At 40.2% G+C, this 17,090-nt stretch overlaps 1 protein-coding gene across 1 annotated transcript in view; it reads right to left on the bottom strand.

Annotated features, from left to right (window-relative positions):
• Window positions 1-15,139, bottom strand: part of LOC310945176 (cyclin-dependent kinase-like 5) — a 33,286-nt gene extending 18,147 nt beyond the window's left edge. The window contains exons 1-2 of the mRNA XM_083911195.1: window positions 15,017-15,139; window positions 12,835-12,869 (exon numbers count right to left, since the gene is read on the bottom strand). Of these exons, the coding sequence (XP_083767321.1) occupies window positions 12,835-12,869; window positions 15,017-15,080 (99 nt within the window). The 5' untranslated portion in view covers window positions 15,081-15,139. The remainder of the gene's footprint in view (window positions 1-12,834; window positions 12,870-15,016) is intronic.
• Between the last annotated feature and the right edge of the window lie 1,951 nt (window positions 15,140-17,090).

Genomic DNA, 17,090 nt, shown 5'->3' with positions numbered 1-17,090 from the left:
AAGTACATGCTGCCAAAGTTCTGTAGCAAACTACAACACTGAACCCAGCATTAAAGGCAGCACTTTGTGTCAAAGTCTTGCTTCGGCACAGGGCATAACATGATCAAATAAATAATGCCCAGATCCCATGTCATGTCTCTATTTACACTGTCCAAACACGGAGATCAAACATGAACTGCCTGGCTGTGAAACGTGTTAATAGCAGCCTGGTGGATCTCTGGGATAATGAACGCTTAGAGTGCAAAGTCAACAAAGAGTTCAGTTGGTAGCAGGGAAATTACTTTAAACAAAACACAAAAAAAGGACTGCAAAATTATTTTCGCTGCAACTCAAACTTTACTCTGTATATTTCTTGATAGATACACAGAAGTCCCTGTAATGACAGAGTTCTCTCCTCTGGCCCACTGAGCATCCTCCAGCAGCACTTCAGGTAATGGTGATGTTCAATGTGATAGTACAGGCTGTTCTCATGCATTGTTCGTAAATATAACAACGAAAAGTAGTGTGCCGTACTTTGTGCGTTTACCAATTATTTATATATTGTTAATTAAAAGCACAGACTGGAGTATAAGACAGCAAATCTCTGCTCAAGGAGGCAGGCTAGGGTGGTGGATGGGTCCCAAAACATAGGACTTTCACCTTTTTTCTAATCCTAACCAACTGGTTTTCATACCTAACCTTAAATGTCACCTTTTGTAGACTAAAGACGGTCACATAATGGTAGTTTTGGTGCCTAGACCTAATCCACCACAAGAGCATTCGTCGTGGTCCACTTCTGGGCTGTCGCCATTTTCTAAGATATCGTGTGATTTTTTTGTGCAGAACTTTTCGTCTACAACCTACGAGAAGAAGAGAAGAAGTCACTGGAGAGACAGAGCTCTCGGACTTTAATATTGGGATGGATTCTTTTTTGGCAGTTTTCAAGCCTTTGATTAGATAGGACGGACAGGAAATGGGGTGAGAGAGAGGGGGAGACATGCAGCAAAGGGTCGCAGTTTGGAATCAAACCCGCGGCTGCTGCCTCGAGGACCTTCAGCCTCTTTACATGGGATGACTGCTCTAACCACTCGGCCACCGACTGCCCCTGGGATGGTCTTAAACTCTGAGCGGAGAAAGCATGTTGCCGTGGCAAAACTAGTGCTACTGACCCTGCAGACTGTTTTCTAATAACACGCATATTAATGTAGAGATTAGTATTTTTTGTGCAATTCTCCCTAAATTTCTTACTCCATATGGGTAGGTATTACAAACTAAACTAAAATGTTCTTAATAATATGAACATTTTAGTTCATATTATGAAGAGTCACATCATAATGCACAAAGAGAATAGGAAAGAACAACTGGCCTACTGCAGTAAGCCATCTGTTGCCTACAAAGCCAAAAGCAATGCATTTCTTCATCCATGCATGTTAACATCATTTCATTGAACATCCATCTTGTAGGGTTATTTTCAGTTACATATATATATATATATATATATATATATATATATATATATATATACTATACTGTTATACTAAACTAACAGTACTAACAGACAATTAAGGAGGTAGATTAGGAGTATAAATAGGTGTAAAATCCCCATGTGCATGGTCATTGAATGAGCAAGACAGAGTGGTTAAGACAGAAACTATAGGTGAGGGTGATATTTATCTGCTGGACAGGGGTGAGCTGTTATAAAGAGTTATTGCAGTGTCCTCCTCTCCACCACAACTCCAAAAGTGTCTGGTTTGCAGCCAACTGGAGGCAGCTTTCTTAATCAGATTATTGAGTCTGTTGGCGTCGCCAGCTCCAATGCTACTTCCCCAGCAGACGACAGCAAAGAACAGCGCAAAAGACTGAAATATGCAGCTCTTAATGTCCATTGTAAAAGAACACACTTCAGAAAAAGACCACATCCAGGATGTGATACTCCAATCACATCAACAAGTGGGCTGGGCCTGACAGTCTGTGCTCTACAATGCTTCAGAATGAGACTTAAAATAGCCATCTACCAGGGGACAATGATGACTTTAACATTCAGACAGGAAACATGCGTCCCTTCTACAATCTCTCTGTGGCTCCTGATAGGAACACACAGACAAGTGCTCCGCTCAAGGTGACCCATTTAATGCTAGATGTGAAAGTCCTTTTTTCCTCTGCTGTCCCAGTTTCTGTTCACTGGGTGCAAAAATAACCGCTCCCTTCAAAGGGGGCGGAGAGACTTTTTTTTCCTTCCCTCCACTAAATAAATCTAGATGTTACTGACAGCCACTCAGCCTTTTTAGGTGGAATAAAATTTAAGCCGACCGCATCAATTCAATTATCTATAGTAAAAGCACCATCGGTTACGCAACCTAAAACATGACTCTGAAGCAATGCTAAAATAAAATGAAATGAAATGAAATTGAAAAAAAAGGACCGTTTCTGATCAAGGCAGGACAAACAACAGATGACTGTAGAGCGGCGGTGACTCAACAGTCATGGGCTTAATAGATCTGGTCAATACACTAATGACACACTTTTTCCACGTATCAACTCAGAGTCACAGGCAAAAGCAATGCAAACATTAAGGAATAATTCCCGGCAGATAATAGATTTCTCCTCAGTGGGGAAAGTGACACAGCATTAAAGAGTAAACCATCCCTTAAGCACACAGAGCAGAATTGAAGGAGACATTTTGAAGTGCCATTTGTGAGGTGAACTTTTTGAGCACATTGTGTTTCACTTGTAGACACACCTTAATTTAAGACATATCTACTCTCCTAATTAACATGTAGTAAAAATACAAAACAATACGTTTCAGCAATAAGGAAGACTCTGTTGATTTGTCTTTTAACTTCTTGTCTACAATGGAAGTGGGCATGTGTTGTGTTGTGTTGTGTTGTGTTGTGTTGTGTTGTGTTGTGTTGTGTTGTGTTGTGTTGTGTTGTGTTGTTGGCATCTGTTGCTTGTGACTTCCTGGCCCCTGTATTTTAACAAATATATGACCAGTTTTACAATACATCTCACAGAGTAGGAAATGACAGCTATGCTACATTATACACCAGCTTCATATTCCCGCACAGCATCGGGATCAGAATGTTATTGCGGTTAATGTATATAAATATATTATATAGATAATAGCCACGGTGTCTGCTCAGAATGAATCTGTATGTGTTTTTCTAAAGCGTGTTTATATATACAGAGCTATATATCTATTAATAATAAAATATGTACAGTAAATATGCTATTGCTAGCTGCCAGTTACCTTAGTGTATTTCCTCAAATAGCCTTTATTTACCTCCACTACAATAGTTAAGAGGCCTTTACTTTAAGCTATCTCACTATCTCGAGTGCAACATGCGGTCACACTGACAAAGTACGGTACATTGCAGTACATTACGAGTATACCTGGATAGTGTACTCTTAATGGCCAAAAGGTGGAGTGTGGAACAAAGGACACTACTCACCCTTAACGTTGCCCATCTTTACTAGGTGACAGAAGCTACGGGTCAACTAACGTATTTTCAAAAACGGCAGTGTTTTATTCACTAAGTTCCACTATACATTAGTTGGATATAGAGAAAACAAGCCAGTATATATATATACTAAGTGACAATAATGCCTCACCCGTTTGTAATGTACCATAAAAAGACGCCAAAGAAGAAGCGACCCAGTAGGGGCATAATGGCTGTGTGCGATTTGAAACAACACTACACTGTCCAAAATGTATGCACTACACAAGTAAGTACATGGTGTACACAGTGTACTCTCAATCTCTTGGCTCAGTGGGAGTGGTGGGTGAATCTACTCTCTGCAGTCAGGTGTGTGGGGCACTGCTTGTGTTGATGAAGCCCAGGTGTGGGGAGTCTTCTTGAGTCTCCAGTGCTCTGTGCTGACTCATTATCTCACCTTCAGAGGCAGTGAGATGGTCTCCATGTTGTCAAGTGTCTATACAAACACTATCTCAAAACTTGTGTGTATTTGTTGTCCATTGCCTGTTTTCTAGGGGAACTGGACAACGAAGACCATTCCTGTAATGGTCTAAATGAATAGTCCAGCGCACACTACTACATACAGACAAGATGTTAATTAATTTAATTTAGTTTTAGGGGTGCTGGTAGGTGGATTTTGTAACATTTGCACAGAGCCAAACTAGCTGTACCCCATATTTCCATAATTTTGTACTAAGCTAACCCTAACCACTCTTACCACAGAGACAGCATCAGGGCTCTGTCTCCTCAGCCATACTCTAAAATAATTCAGTTTGGAAAATTTTAAGTATTTAATTACGTGTAATAGATTTTCATCAATCAAAGGAGATTAATATAATTAATCTTCTTCATGATAAAAGTCCCGGCCCTGGCTGCAGAGGTGGTCTGGCTATGTAATGATTGGACATCAGCCAGAGTCAGACAAGTGTAAAGGTAGTCCTTGAAGTAGTCAGCATCATTGAAAAGTTATCTGCCCACACAAAAGCAAAGTCACGAGTAGTGATTGATATGTCTCCAGGACAACATGAAAGGATGACTTTTTTCCCCTTCAAATCATATTAGTATGTGATGACGGCTACATAAAGACAATTTGATTATAGAGCAGATCGATTCAGTTAGGATTCCCTGGGATATTTTGCAGCAAATCCTACATATTGTACAAAAAAATGATGATGATGAATTTGTGTTTTTACTCTGTGGCAACTAATATGAGGGGACTCTTGCAAAAAAAATCACAGGATTTAGGGTTCAGAACTTTATATGTGCATAGCATTTTGTCTTCAAAGCTAAGTATGAAGTGAATTAGTGAGTTTTGTACATTGAAATTGTGTTTGCGAAAACTGAGGCAATGCGACATTTACTGTAATACAAGGCACAAGTTAAGCTGATTGGAACAGAAGGGGGAGGACTGCTGCTGATCCTAATGTTCTTAGAATAGAGGCTAATGTGATGTTGGCAGGAAAACCTAAGAGAAAGACGTCAGCTCGAGTTGATTGTAGATAAAGATACCTCTTGACAGAGATGTCCATGCATCAGTTGACATGTGAGAAGAAACAGACAGCTATGTAAACAAGTAAATCTGTTTCCCTTATATAATAGGTCAGGTCTATTAATTGCAGTCTGTAGACAACTTTGCAGGGAATAATTTAAACTGGACAGCTTGTATCGCATAATCAAGCCCATTATTAAATGTAAACAAACGATTTTGTGAGTTGAGAACAACAAACAGAGCAAGAGTTCTCCTGCGCAGCAGAAAGCATCACAGGATCACATGAGTCATCCTATTATTAGCAAGGGAGTAAGAACATATGTGGCACATGCCAAAAGAAGACTACATGCTTGTTTCTTATGGTGAAGGCTTCCTGGCAGCTCTAGTATGGCATGGGGCTGTATTTTCCTAGCTTGGTTTAGGTCCACAGAAGCCCTGAGGGCTAAAGACAGATGCCAACACAGAGCCTTTCTTAGTGAACATTCAGCCAATGGTGAAGCAGTATGAACAATCCAGGCAGTGGTATTTTTTAGAATGATATCAAACTGTATTTAATTTCCTGTTGGTGCCAAACACCATCCTACACACACTGATGTGTATACCTTCCTCTCATTATGTCTCAGATTATTTATGTGCCGGCTAGCATGGTACCCCAGTGCCTCTGCTACTAATTAACTGATGGAAAGTGCACACATGTACATTTTTTTTTAGCAGATTTGCACTTCTGCTCTCTGTCTTGTATTTAGAGAGTTAATCACCAAAATAGCTGCCTCTCTCTGACTTTGAACTGTCAAATCAGTAAAACAAAATTAGCAAATAGCAAATCCATGTTAAATGACAGAGACAGAGCAACAGAAAACTGTCTATTGACCTAATGCAGCCTGCCCCATGTGTTACATTTCTAGCTTAATTTGTGTTGTAACAGTAGCATGATCTTTTTTTATGGTGGATATGTTCAAGAGCACTGATGCTTAAAGAAGTTGTTCAACATTGTCTGAAATGGGTTCAATGCGTAGCGTTAGATCAGAAGAACGATACCCCTCTAATGTTTGTAAAGCCACTGCAAGCAGCTGGCTAGATAAACCAGTTCATGGGATGATAAGCACATTCAGGGTGATGCCATGTGCAGTGTGCATTCCTGAGAGGTGTTCCACGCTTAAATAAATACTCACCACGGCTATGTTTACCCCACTCACAACAATTCTCATACTGACGCATGCTAAAGGACTGCCAATGGCCATAAACCAGCCTTATCCAGGATTTAGATTAGCTGCTAGAGAGAAAGCCTTTGTATTTGACTAACTTCAGAGGTAAGTTTCAGCTTAGACTCAAAGTGTTTCATTTGTAAATCCACAGGTCTAGAGCTGGGTGGGTCTACCAGTGAAACTAGTGATAAACAGAGAGTCTGCAACATGTTCAAAGACACCTCACACACTTTCATTGTTTTTCATTTTCTCTTCAGTAAATGCTACATACTTTGCTACTGTATTGAGCAAATAGGTAAATTTGTTTTGAAAAATAATAAAGGATAATAAAGTCCAATTGCATCAATGTGTTTGGATAAATACAGCTAATTTCCTTGCTTTGTGACACAGAACAGCCCAGTCTGTTGAAACACAATATAAACTCCTGTCCTATGAGCCACCCCTGACACCATGTACTACAACATGTGAAGAACATGTGCAGAAATTTACAGTTGTAGTGTGCAAACATTAAGAGCCATATGTAGGTTAGCTGCAATCTACCTTGAGTTAACATGTCAATGAACTCAAGGGCAAACTGGAGCAAGTAAAAAGGGGGGTTTCACTATCAGTGCTGATATTCCCAGTTTCGTCAACACAGGCAAAAAGTGTTTTGTATGTTTCTATTTGGTGAAAAAAATGCCATTATGACCAATTATATTCATAACTGATGAGAAGAAGAGTTCATGAAGCAAACAAGTCATTTTACAACAATAGTGCTAGCAGTTCAAAAAAAATTAGGAAATTAGCCATATTCTCACCATTTCATCTCACGTCCACAGTTCATATTACATATTTTGTCCTCAGGAGTTATCGCAATATCTTTTTTGGTCTAGCAATCCATACCATCCCGTTCAGAAAGACTAAGAGTCTACAACCATGCTAGCAGCAATGCAAACATGCTGATGTTTACCATGCATAATGTTAGTTTAGCTTGTTACCATATTAAAATGTGTTATTTAGGACTAAGCACAATGAACAGGTAAAGCTGATGGGAATGTCATCAGTTTGGAGTTATTTGGTTGAAAACCAAGTGGAAAAACTGAAAATCTTAACTGAAGCTAAGGCTATATAGACAGTCAGTGAACAAGCAAAGTGATTTTGATTCATCACAAAGTGGGACATGGATGTGTGTACCAAATTTCATGGCAATCTATCCAGTAGTTATTGTGAAATGACTTAGCTTGAACTTCATATTTTAAAAACAGCCAATATCCTCACTGGGGCTCCACTAGTATGATGAAGATTAGTGACAAAAGCCTCTTGCAGTAAATTGGCTTACAACAAATTACCATAATTCATAGGGTTTTATCAAGCATACAGCAAACAGACGGGCGAAAAGGACCTGGAGTGTCCTTGTGGCTCAGCTGGCAAAAGGTGCACACATAGCTGCAGCCTCCTTGAATCTAGTTTCCCCTTTCTCTCATCACTCCACAATAAAACACTGTATGTCCATTACACAGTGGGTAGAATTAGTCAACCCAAACATGTTCTTTTGGTGACCCATTTAGCCTACATGGACAAGAAATGAATAAAAGATGAGCAAGAACTACAACACAAGAACTTCTATGTGTCCCAGTGTGCTCAACACTCTTGACACAGCAGCATGTTGTATTTTTATTCTGGGTGCTCTCTTTATCATTAGATGTGGCAAAATGTGACGAGATAGCACAAAAGTGCTAAGTGAAGCAGGAAACTTGAAAACATTAATTAGCCGGCAAAACATGAAAAGTGTGTCCCTTTGCACGGCTGCAACATCAAGCATCATGTTTTGTATCAGCTTCATTTTTACATTTAGTCTGTATTCTGTCACTTATTAAACTCTGCCTACTTGGGGGTATATGCTCAGTTCTGGCTTCTAGAGTAAATTGTTGTTAAGCACGAACACAAACCTATTTAGGATCAACTGCCTGCATGAAGAGATGTCAATACACACTTTTTAACGTTCAATACTCATGAATGCCTGTCACTAGCAGAGCTGTATGAATGAATGGAAATATCCGAATCAGTTGGATTGGACATCAAGCGGACTTAACCCTGCCAGCTCCCCAGTGCAAAGTCTGTGTAATCTCCAACTGAGCTCAAAGTGTGGGAATTCACAGGAAGCAAATGGGCTTGTTGATGACGTCTCTGTCATGCGGCTTGCGAGAAACTGGAATTAAACAAACATATGGGGGTGAAGAAGAACGGGAGGGCAATAGCGAGATTCGGGACGTCTAAATCATCAGACAAATGCAATACACGGAAAGAGACTTGGTTGTTTATAACCATATTATGAACAGTCTAAATGACTGTGGTGTAATTTGTGTAACGTTCTATCCCACTGGTTCTCAAACTGCGGTACGTATACCACTGGTAAACGCAAGGTCTCTCTGGTGGTACGCGAAGGAATCCTCAAAATAAAAGAAGGGAAATATTAATTACTAAATTAAAGCATTTCTTACCTTTCTGGCATTTACCACTTTTCTTTTGTAATCTTAAAATACTCATAATTCTGGTATGGAGACAGCCTTATGTAACACTAAGCCCAGCTGACTCTTAAGTCTGTGATCAGATATTGTGAAGCATACGTAGGGGTAAGCACATCCAGCAGTCCCTTAAATAGATTCAGATTATGTGGACATTGATGAACATGCACTTGTATTTCCATCCTTTCTAAATGTGTCCACAGATCGTTCTTAGAATCTCATTATTCCTGTTAAATACAAGTACTGTATAAACCAAATTTGAGGGGCGTGTCGTTGGTGAAATAAGCATGTTTTGTAAGCACGAGCAGCTGCGACTCCGCAGCACTTGTTACAAAAATACAGCCATTTTCTCTGGCCAGTTCACTTCCCAGACCATAGTCACACACCATCAAACCCTTCTGCTGTGTGCATGTGTGTGCATAAGCTGTGTTTGACTGTGTGTGCCCACGTCTGTGTGTATGCACACATAATTATGCAGTATAGATCTGTGTGTTAGCCTTTGAAAAAACATGTCTCTTCATTCACACTAACAATACAATATTTTCCAGATGGCACTGGTCCATATTGATCTGCAGTCAGAGAATTAATCCTCTGGTGTTTTCACACGTCAAAAATGACGTTCCCAACAGATATCACAGCTGCATATATATATATAGGAACTTCCAACACACAGGACCAGCAGAAGAGCATTAAAATGTCAGACTTGTTGGGGATTGGTGTACCTCTGTTGTATGCCAGAGAAATAATGAGTGTAATGAGCTTATTAAGAAGACCTTCCAAAATTAGCTTGATAATAAAATAAAGCAATGTGCATCACTACAAATGACAAATGACTTCCCCATCACCTTATTCACCTACGTCAGCATCTCAAATCAAAACGAGGCTGAGGAGGATGAAGGTAATGTAGGACCGCTGGATTCATATGCTGCCTCAGTGTTGCGTTACCAAATGTACCTCTCAGGGTTCGACACTTACCTTCCGTGGCCACAAAGAGTTACATTTTTTCAGGTCTCTCTTGAGAGTTAGACCAGAAGACGTAACATTCTGTGATCAGTGTTGGGAACACTGCTGCTGTTATGTTTCTGTGAAAATCACAATGTTGCAGTCCATAAACCATAAATGAGTGGTGGTCCGCAGCCGAAGATCATACATTTTGTCCGCGAGAGGCCGTAAATTGGCGAGGAAAATGCTAGGTAGTAGTCTGGCTTATCGGATGTACAGTGCTGGGATAAAGTAATCTTTGGGCCTCTGCTATCTTTTCTTGCAAGGTCCCTTTAGCCCAGCCCAAGATAAATGTGATTAAATACAAACAAGCCAGCCAATTTTTCCCTTTATCCCAGAATGATAAGTGCTGAAGTATGGTCTGGCAATGCGAGGCAATGCTAGCTTGTTAGCGACAGCAGAGTTTGCTTTAGCTGCCTTTATTTAGAGTCTCAACCCCGCGTGAGGGAACTTCTGGTTAGCAGAGCCAGGTTTGTAGCCCCCCCTAGTGTTTTAATACTCATTTTCACTCTGTTTTGTCTCGGTCTCAGACAAAGAGGATTCAGGTATTACTTCAAGACTGTTTACCTAGTCAAAACCTTAGTGTGTGTCTCTTTAGTCAATCTTGCAATCCAGCAACACTGGTGGAAGTGTCATCACCCTAAGATGATTGTTGTCTCAGAGTTAACAAGAAGAAATAACTATATGATTTAAGAAAAGACAGAGAAAAGGGAGGAAGGGAGAGAGTGTATGAGGCATGTATTCATTCATTCTGTTAACTTCTGGTTTATCGTACCCTCTAGCCTAGTTCTGGTTTTCAAAATGGCCGTGAGGTGTATAAGGGGAATTGCACATTTAGTTTGAACCATTATGAATATGAAGTATATTGACTACATGTATTTTTAGGCCACTGTAAGTTGACAACACAACCCGAAAAAAACATTGACATAAGACCAACATTTATTACACTGCTTTGTTGAATACTCAATTCCCATTAGTCACTTTAATTCTACAGTCTGTTATTTCTGAACAGCAGACAGCTGCAGGTCCACTAGAGACTTCTGCTGACCTGGCCGTCTGCTGTCGTGTTTAGCACTCCACTAACTGAATAGGGGTCAAATGAATATGTGTGGGACTCTTCTAGACTTTCCAAAACAAAGCCACTACAACTAAATAGACCATCACTTTTTTTTAGTCCTATCGATTGCAGCACCTATGGAAATGTAAAGAATATGAAGCTCATTGATCGTGTAATTAAACTGTATTTAAACCAGAGCCCTATAGCCAAAACTGGATTATTGAGTCAAAATCAATACATTAAAAAAATCAGATTAATATTGACCAATATGAATTATTTTATTCTCCAACACAGACCAGACCAGCTGATGTATCTGTCTGGCTTTGATGCTAGCTATTCTGATAAAACCTTCAGACAGTGAATGAGTGTGTTATTATTGCGGTTATGGTGAGGAGGATGTACTTTTAAACAAATGAAGAGAAAAAAAAGTGTTGCAGACAAAGCAACAGCCTTTGTCTGTTGTATGGACCTAACCGATGTCTGATGATGTGAGTTCTGTTGTATAAAATGGAGACATTTGCAGCCTAGTTCTGGGATCAATCAGTCTGAATAATAAAGCCCAGTAATTATAGGCTGTGATTCCGGCTTACAGCAGGGCTTTCTTCTTTTTCCTCACTTCTGAGTGCTAGCTCAACATCAGGTCTGATGCTGTTGTCTTTTGCAATGCTCACACTTAAGATAACTTGATCTCATTAGAAACCTGGATAATGGATACATTGAATAAGGCCGTTGCTTCAAAAAACACTGTAATGAAGGCAGATGCACAGCATTGTAGAACAAGAAAAACATCACAGATCTTGATGAGGAAGGCTCAGAAAGTGTTTTGTCTTTTCCATGCAAATCTCTGTCAGTAGGAGGTAGTTAGTCTCCTCATTCATGCTGGATTCCTGTCAATTCCTGGCACAGCCTCTTCCTTAAATGGACTGAGATGACAAGTCTATTACTGCAGTGGAGGTCGTCTGCTTTTCACAGTCATACCGTTTCTTTTTGTTGACGCTTTGGTTTCCTTATCCTTATGTTAAACAAGCACGGATCTACAACAGCTGCGACCCCGTACATGCATGCATCCAAACAAACACACAACCTCGCGAACACTTGACCCCCGTACCACATTTTGGCCACCACCGACCGATCAACAGAGCAAACTATGGAACTGCTGGTCCCAGCTAAAACGAATTGATTCAAGACAAACTACCGTATCAGAGCCTCTTTTACACTAATGAAAACAATTGAAGTGGCAGTAGTGGGAGAATTCAGTTGACAAATGTGTTGCAATTCAAAGCAGCTCTTTCTTACTAATGAACCCGAGCAGAGACAAAAAGACTATCAGTAATTATCCGGCAGTCCATGGGAGCCACTTAAGGCATCACAGTAATTCTAAGGACCACTGCAGGGGCACTAAAGTGGTGTGACCAGGTGCATGATGACCACTTGCTTCAGACAAACTTCCTTATGTCATGCACCTTATGTCAACTAGCTAACTAACTTATCTTTTTTTTTTGTTTTTTTTTTTTAGATAAACACAGAGGACACTCTGATCTGGAGATAGTCTATATATTTGTCATTGTCAACAAATCCCAAAAGCAACCAACCAGCCTGACTTCATCTTCCCCAGCTGGTTTGTGGTTCTCAGACCCAACTTACTAAAGTCGTAAATCTTAAAATTTGGGTCATGAATATATATTTATATATTTTTTTAAAAGGATAAATAGTTTCCTTAAAGATCTGGGCACTGTAGCTTCTAGAAAACACTTACTCAAATAGGAGTAAATAGTGAATTTGTTGGGACTATTTTCAGCTGTGGATTAATCCATACTTGGTGCTCTGGTATTCACGGCACCAAGACTGTGTATGTGGGATTGACTCGTGACTTCATGGTAATGAAGAGTGTAACGGTAAGTTTTTTTTACTACAACGGAGGTTGGCATAGAGAAATAAGCTATTTTAGGCTACACAGACATTATTCGCTAGTAGGACCAGTTCCTTTTGGGTTTTGGTCTTTTTAAGGTATTTGTTAATAACCAGACAAACATAGAATATCACTATATCACAATAAGATAAGGATTTGAAAAAACAACTGATGATTTGACCAGTGATTATATGAAAATCCGTAAGCTCTTACCTTGTGTCGGCACTTCAAAACAACACCATAGGCACCTAAAAAAAGATGCAAAGCACATGTTTAACTGAGATTCACCACAGCTCATCTATTCATGAATATTCAAAGTATTCATGTATTCCAGAGCTATGTTTGCCTTCAAGCAGAGCTACAAACAAACCCACATAAGATAATAATAACAGCATAAATTCAGTTTTAAAATGTTGATCTGTGATATAACCATTCCAGCATGACCTATTACAGTCATTCATAAACATTAGCTCGATTTAGGAAGTCTGAGTTGGCCAACAATGCTAAGAAGACTGGAGCCTACTGAAACTTTTTATTTCAGCACTTTACTATAACATGAAAAGCATTTTTTTTTCATGTTTCTCATATGTTCCCACAAATCGAGGAAAAAACATCCTCCACTATAAAAGGACAGGTGGCTCAGAAAGTAGGACACAAGTGCTGGCAAGCTACTGTAGTTCTGATGTTATCGACCCTGGCAGTCTCACACACACACACACACACACACACACACACACACACACACACACACACACACACACACACACACACACACACACAGACACACACATACACATGCACACGCGCACACACACGCGCACACACACACACACACGTATCCCCTAAGGTCTCAAGAGGAATTCTTGGACAGAGCAGGCATATGATGAACTGCTCCACAAACACATCAGCACTGCAAGAAGTCGTGTTCTCTCTTCAGCAGGCTGCTCTAATATATCTACCTTTGTTCTAACACACTAAAAGACTACGACTGAGAGAAGACGGATATGTGCAGCTCTTTTGTTGCCCCACAGAAGCAATCCTTTCGACTCCAATGACATAAGAAAACATAAAATACCTGACAAGTAGTTTTGTACATTTTAACACATTAACTTCAAATTGCACGTACATCAATGATGATGATTTTTGAGTATTCCATTGAGTATGAGTATGATATTGATATATATATCTTCATCATCTACCTGAGTTAACAACGAATATTTATACAAACAACTATTGAATCGTACTTTTAGTCTGGATTGTTTTAAAAATACTTCCTTGTTCATGGAATCCATAGCGCAGTAAAATAGAGAAATGGCATCAAACTCAAGCGAACTTGAAAGAAAAGGATAGAGACAAACAACAAATAAACTGGACAGCATGAAAAGAATGGAACTTTTTGAATTAAATATATGCTATTTGTCAGCTTACACTCGAATCTTGGCACAGGAATAAAATTGTTTCAAAAACTGTCAAAAGATGATAACACAACGTGAAATAAAAGGAGCCGGATATAATTGCAGATCCTGTGTATTTCAATTGCTGGGGTGAGCCTTCATGCTGCACAAAGTCTTCAATGATTAACAAAATTGAATGACCTCTAGATCAGTAAGGAAAAATCTATGATGCTGGATCAAGCGGAGCGCACTGTGCCGTGAGTGCAGAGGCAGTTAGTAGAGCTGGACTGAAATACTTCTTGAACTCTGCAGTTTCATATGGGACTAAAAGTGCTGAGTTCATTCCAGAAAGACTCATCTTTGGACAGAACGTCAGCTTTCAAAATCCCGTTCAGGGTGTTCCTGTGTCTTCTAGCGTCACATTATACACACATTATAAAACTTCTAGGATGTGGGAGTAGGGGAGTGAAAAGTGGGACAAGTGGGTGGCATCACCTCAGGGCCTCTGCCACTTTATATCAAGCGAGTGGCTTGAGGAGAGAGAAAATCCACGCAAAGCATTTCAGGGGAACTGAACTATCAAATCACCCTGTCCCACGGATATTTACAGCAATAAAAGAGAATCCCACAGTCCACCTCTTCATTTCTACAATAACAACACAAGTTTGAATTCAGGTCGCAGTGCCTTCAATTCAGCCTCAGTGTTAAAATTCTAACTAATGAATGCACATTGAAAATTGTCCTTGACCTCACTGAGTTGTAGAGTCATGAGCAGCAGATCAAGTCTTGTTCCGCAGGCAAATGGAATAAAAACAATCAAATGATGATTACTCACTGAAAAGCCCTACAGCAAATTTAGTGAATGTACCACCTCACATGAAAGGCTGTGGCTGAAGACTGGACCGGACCAGCAGTTACTACTGCAGAATAAAAATGCACATACTATACTTATAAACTTCACCTTGTTCAATTTTGCAGTGGCATCACATGAGAACTCTTACCTTCACCCACAATCCCAAGGACTTCGAATTTATTCATCACATCACCGATGTCAGGGATCTTCATGAAGTCAAAAGGTATGCTGCGTGAGGTGCGTGGAGCTCAGGCAGAGGGGCCCCGGCTACAGGATGGTATGAGGCGGCCAGCTGTTGGCTCCCGAGGGGTATATGCCAGCTGTAAGCCATAATATCCGCCACATGCCTTCTTCAGTGGCTCGCTTTTGCCTGCACAAAAACGTACAAAATAATATGCTTAACTGCCAAAACCAGATGTAAAAATTGATCCACATAATGTCATCTCATTTTTTTTGCCATTTCAAAAACATTCCTCAAAAAAAGCTCAAGAATGTGACTTTTTCCTACCTTGGAAATCTAGATGCACCGCTGGCAAATTTCGATTTACTCTGCAGTTCCCTCTGTGTACGAGCTCATTAACTATGTCAGAAAATCTCAACTCACCAATCAAATCGTACTATCTGTTATGGGCGTAGTCGGCTGCAAAGTCGGCTTAAAATGTTACATTGTTCATTGGTCTGATTGGTCATTGTCGGTCGTAGTGCGACCCAATCGCGTGCAGTGGTATTTTGAACTGCTGTTGCATGCGTTGGTGCCGCCCCTTGAATTGTGGAGGCCTAAAGCTCGCTGCCAGGCCCTCTATATGGATACATGTGGATGTGGATTTCCAGGCTAACTTTTTATACGTAGCTCATTTTGTTGATTTGACCAGTTGTGCTTCAATAACACAAAAGTGGCACTTTTCTCCTCAGGTTAAAGGGAGACTCGAGTGACTCAGTCGTGAAGTTGTGAAGTCGGAAACGAGTAAAAAAGAATGGTCAAAACTGAAGGAGCAGAGACTGAGGAATCCTGACTTTGAATCCCTAAAATGGGTCATGCTTTAGAAAAACCTGGATCCTACAAATCCCAGAATGCAATTTAAAAGCATCTTTCATTTCACCTTCACTGCTCGCCTAATGTCCTGACAATGTCAAACTGACAAACCCGAGTGTGTAACACAGGTTTTCTGTAGAATATTTGAAATCAAGTCTAACTCAAGACGTCATCAGGCTTATCTTGTCAGACTGTCTTCACAGGCTCTCAGTACTCTCAGTGATGAGTAAACTAACATGTATGTGTAAAACCAGTGTGTGGCCATATTCATTACATATTTCATGCATCATACATAAATGCATGAAATTCACTATACCTTATGAAAATAGTAGAAAAAGAAACCCTTAATTAATGCTCCGAAGTTCCCACTGTAATTCCTACCTTCTTTGTAGGGTGAATCAGTGCCACACAATCTGTTAATGTGATCAAAGCATCTCTCCTGGTATCCACGCGCTCTTTACTCTTATTGAATCAGATGAGACTCCAGATACCACTTTCTCCATTTCATCTTCTCCTTTGCTGGAAAGCTCAAGGACTTGCGTATAGCCTACACACACTCTCCCAGTCTCCTACGGTGCTGTGGGCACAGGAGCTGCTCATCAGTATGCAAAACCTTGGCACCAAAATAAACCGTGTCTCCCAGAACACTAAACACCGCCTTGTGATCTATGACTCCCTTATCTTGCTGAGCTGAACACCAACAGCACAAGTAAACTGAGAGTAAGTGGAGGTAAACTCGAGGAGGATGACAAACTTTAACACTGATGGTTACAGAGAAAACGCCTTTGGTCGTTTCAATCGTTTAATCCATGACTGCGATTCCTCTTTCTCCTCATTTCACAACCTACACGCAGTGGTGGTGGTGGTGGTATGCAGCCTATTGTTTTCCAGAGCAGATTTGAGCCAACTATACTCCCCAGGCCCAGACCTAAAAGGCTAATATGATCAGGAATGCACTGGGCATTGCTGTGGATCATATAGTTGTCTCCATCAACAGAATGACTCATGCGTGGTAAAGCACTGAAAGCTTGTGGAATTCAAAACACAGCACCTTCAAACCTCCTCATATGATCAATGTAGTGTTATCCCTACCTGAATTATGGGTTTATAAGAATTAAAAATGAGACATAGTGGTAAGAAATGTGTGTTGTTGTTGTTGTTGTTGCAAAAACAAGGCATCCAGCTTACA

This window comes from Echiichthys vipera (genome assembly GCF_963691815.1).
Source record: "Echiichthys vipera genome assembly, chromosome: 3".
NCBI lineage: Eukaryota > Metazoa > Chordata > Actinopteri > Perciformes > Trachinidae > Echiichthys > Echiichthys vipera.
This window is presented reverse-complemented; position numbering and strand designations above follow the sequence as displayed.